The sequence below is a fragment of the Apteryx rowi genome, unplaced genomic scaffold, assembly GCF_003343035.1.
Source record: "Apteryx rowi isolate R43461 unplaced genomic scaffold, aptRow1 scaffold_1272, whole genome shotgun sequence".
NCBI classification, from domain to species: Eukaryota; Metazoa; Chordata; class Aves; order Apterygiformes; family Apterygidae; genus Apteryx; species Apteryx rowi.
Genome location: NW_020447500.1, coordinates 66,205 through 69,485, shown reverse-complemented (window position 1 = coordinate 69,485; position 3,281 = coordinate 66,205). Strand labels below are relative to the sequence as shown.

The window sequence follows — 3,281 nt, the reverse complement described above, 5'->3', positions numbered from 1 at the left end:
GGAGCCGCGCACCGCCCGGGCGCCCGAGGCACCGGTAATGTCGGGGGGGGGACTCACTCAGACAACGAGACGCGGCCGCACTAAGGGCGCTAACTGCAGCCGATGAGTGCATCCCCTCCCCCAGGTGCCGCGTGGCCGCCGCCGGGCACCCCGGGGCTTCCGGCGGGATGTGGCCTGGCCCCCGCTCTCCTGGCCCGCGCGGCACCTCGGGGACCCCTGGCCTGCCAGTGTGATTTGGGTCGTGTCCRATCGGGTCTGCAGGGCACATGGCTCTGGGCGGGCGTCCCAGCTGTGCCCCAGGCGTGTGGGGAGAGGGGCACGGCGCTGCGGTTAGGCCTGTCCCTGCTCTGGGAGACCGTCACCCTAGAGCCAGGCCTCGCGGGGCCTTTGCTCCCGGGGGGCCGGGCCGGGCCGTGCAGCTCTGGCAGCACCTGGGCAGAACAGGGTTGGGGCGGCTGCAGCCCCCCGGCCTCTTAACGCTACCGTTCCCCTCTCCCGCCCAGCCGAAGACGCCCGGGAAAAGGCCAGCAGGAAGGCGGCGGAGGCCGGTGAGTGCCTTGCAGGAGCAGGGATATCCAGGAGGGGCAGGAGCGCCAGGGGCCGTGTGCGTCCCAGCGCTGCGACCCCRCAGCCCCAGCACGGAGAGCCCAGCTGGGCTCCGGCAGGGACAGGACCCGCGGGCTCAGTGGCTGCTCTCACTGCTGCAGATCCGGCTGCAATCCAGGACGGCGGCTTCTACACGCCAGGACCCTTCCCGCGCCAGGCCTCCCCCCAGAGCACGCCCCACTTCCTGACCTCCCCGCTGCTGCACCCCCTCGTCGGGCAGCACGTGCTCTCCGTCCGGCAGTTCTCCAAGGAGCAGGTGCCCGGGGCGCTGGCAGGGTGCTGGGAGGCAGGGCTGCATCCGCGGCTGGGTGCGGTGCCGTGGGTGCCCCAGCTGAACATGCAGAGAGGCCACGGTGCCGCATGCACCCTGGCTAAGTGTGCACGGGGCTATAGTGCTGCGTATGCCCCAGCTGAACGTGTACAGGTGCTGCGTGCACCCTGGCTAAGTGTGCATGGGGGCCACGGTGCCATGTGCGCCCCCATGAACATGCACAGGGGCTGCGGTGCCGCATGCGCCCCAGACAAGCATGTGGGAGCTGCAGTGCCATGTGCGCCCCAGACGAGCGTGCACAGGGGCTGCAGTGCTGCGTGTGCCCCGAATGAGTGCGCACAGACAGGGGATGCGGTGCCGAATGTGCCCTGGACAAGTGTGGAGGAGCTGCAGTGCCACATGTGCGCTGGACAAGCATGCACGGGGGCCGTAGTGCCACATGTGCCCCAGATGAGTGTGCACAGACAGGGGCTGCGGTGCTGCATGTGCCCTGGATGAGCATGCACGGGGGCCGCAGTGCTGCTTGCGCCCCAGATGAGCATGCACAGACAGGGACTGAGGTGCCACATCTGCCCCAGATGAGGGTGCATGGGGACTGCAGTGCCATATACACCCCGGATGAGCATGCGCGGGGGCCACGGTGCTGCACGTGTCCCGGACAAGTGTGCGCTAGTGCACCCTGGATGAGCCACGGTGCCGCACGCAGCCCAGCGCTCCCAGCTGAGCCCTGGCTGAGCCACCTCTCCTCGTAGATGTCACATCTGTTCAACGTGGCGCACACCCTGCGCATGCTGGTGCAGAAGGAGCGGAGCCTGGACATCCTCAAGGTGAGCGGGAGCGGGCTGTGGGGCAGCAGGGAGGCGGCTGGGCACCCTGCACTGCCTGCTCTGGCTCGCGGCCCCGGGCGCCCGGTGCTGATGCATGGCCCCCCAGGGCAAGGTGATGGCATCCATGTTCTACGAGGCGAGCACGCGGACCAGCAGCTCCTTCACCGCCGCCATGTGCCGCCTGGGTGGCTCCGTGCTGCCCTTCTCCGAGGCCACCTCCTCGGTGCAGAAGGGCGAGTCGCTGGCCGACTCCGTGCAGACCATGTGCTGCTACGCCGACGTGCTGGTGCTGCGGCACCCGCAGCCAGGTGCCGTCGAGGTGAGCGGGGCCAGGGGCTGGCGGGACGTGCCCTGCACCGGCCGGGCTGGGGGGGTGGCCACGTCCTGCCCCGGGGGTGCTGGGGGGCCTGCCCCGATGGCGGTAGTCACGGGGTGCCCTGGAGGGCAGGAGGCTCTGCCCGGTCCTGCCCCAGCGGGGCCGGGGATTTGGTCATGTCCTACCCTGATGTCAGGGACATAAACCATGTCCTGCCCCGGTGGGGCCGGGGGGCCGTGTCCTCCCCCAGCACTGGGGGGGACGGGGGCCACATCCCGCCCCGGTGGGACCAGGGGCCGAGTGGTACCTGTGCTCAGCCCGGCCTGTGCTTCCAGCTGGCAGCCAAGCACTGCCGCAAGCCGGTGATCAACGCCGGGGATGGGGTGGGGGAGCACCCCACGCAGGCGCTGCTCGACATCTTCACCATCCGCGAGGAGCTGGGCACTGTCAACGGCATGACGGTAAGGCTGGGGCTGCGGGAGGGGGCTGCGCCCGTGCTGCCGGGGCCGGGCCGGGCGCCGCGTCCTGCCCCGTGCCCGCGCTCACCCGCTCGCGCAGATCACCATGGTGGGGGACCTGAAGCACGGGCGCACGGTGCACTCGCTGGCCTGCCTGCTGACCCAGTACCGCGTCAACCTGCGCTACGTCACCCCCCGCAACCTCCGCATGCCGGCCGACATCATCCACTTCGTGGCCTCCAAGGGCATCAAGCAGGTGAGCGTGCCGGGGCGGGCGGCCAGGGAATGGGGCCGTGCCCTCCCGTGGCCCCCGCTCATGGCGCTGCCCCCCAGGAGGAGTTTGAGAGCATCGAGGAGGCCCTGCCCGACACCGACGTGCTCTACATGACCCGCATCCAGAAGGAGCGCTTCGAGTCGGCGGCGGAGTACGAGGCGGTGAGCGTGGGGCGGCCTGGGGGGGGGACCAGGCACCTGGGGGGCCTGGGTGGGGGGGTCTGTCCCCATGCTGGGGGGCTCCCGAGCTCAGGGCCGTGCCCCCGCAGTGCTTCGGGCAGTTCATCCTGACACCGCACATCATGACGCGGGCCAAGGAGAAGATGGTGGTGATGCACCCCATGCCGCGGGTCAACGAGATCAGGTGGGGGCAGCGGGGCTGGGGGGTCCCGGGCAGCGGCTGGAGGGCTCTGGCAGGGGCGTCTCATCCATGCGGGAGGCTGGAGGGGTCGACTGGATCGGGGCAGGGATGGGGGGCTTGTGCCAGGCTGGGGGGCCTGGAGAAGGGACTGTGCCAGGCTGGGGGGTCC

At 70.6% G+C, this 3,281-nt stretch overlaps 1 protein-coding gene across 1 annotated transcript in view; it reads left to right on the top strand.

The window, feature by feature from the left end:
• Positions 1–3,281, top strand: part of CAD (carbamoyl-phosphate synthetase 2, aspartate transcarbamylase, and dihydroorotase) — an 18,705-nt gene that overhangs the window by 13,994 nt on the left and 1,430 nt on the right. The window contains exons 34-42 of the mRNA XM_026055888.1: positions 5–34; positions 504–548; positions 708–862; positions 1,630–1,704; positions 1,811–2,023; positions 2,356–2,481; positions 2,579–2,734; positions 2,812–2,913; positions 3,021–3,137. Of these exons, the coding sequence (XP_025911673.1) occupies positions 5–34; positions 504–548; positions 708–862; positions 1,630–1,704; positions 1,811–2,023; positions 2,356–2,481; positions 2,579–2,734; positions 2,812–2,913; positions 3,021–3,137 (1,019 nt within the window). The remainder of the gene's footprint in view (positions 1–4; positions 35–503; positions 549–707; positions 863–1,629; positions 1,705–1,810; positions 2,024–2,355; positions 2,482–2,578; positions 2,735–2,811; positions 2,914–3,020; positions 3,138–3,281) is intronic.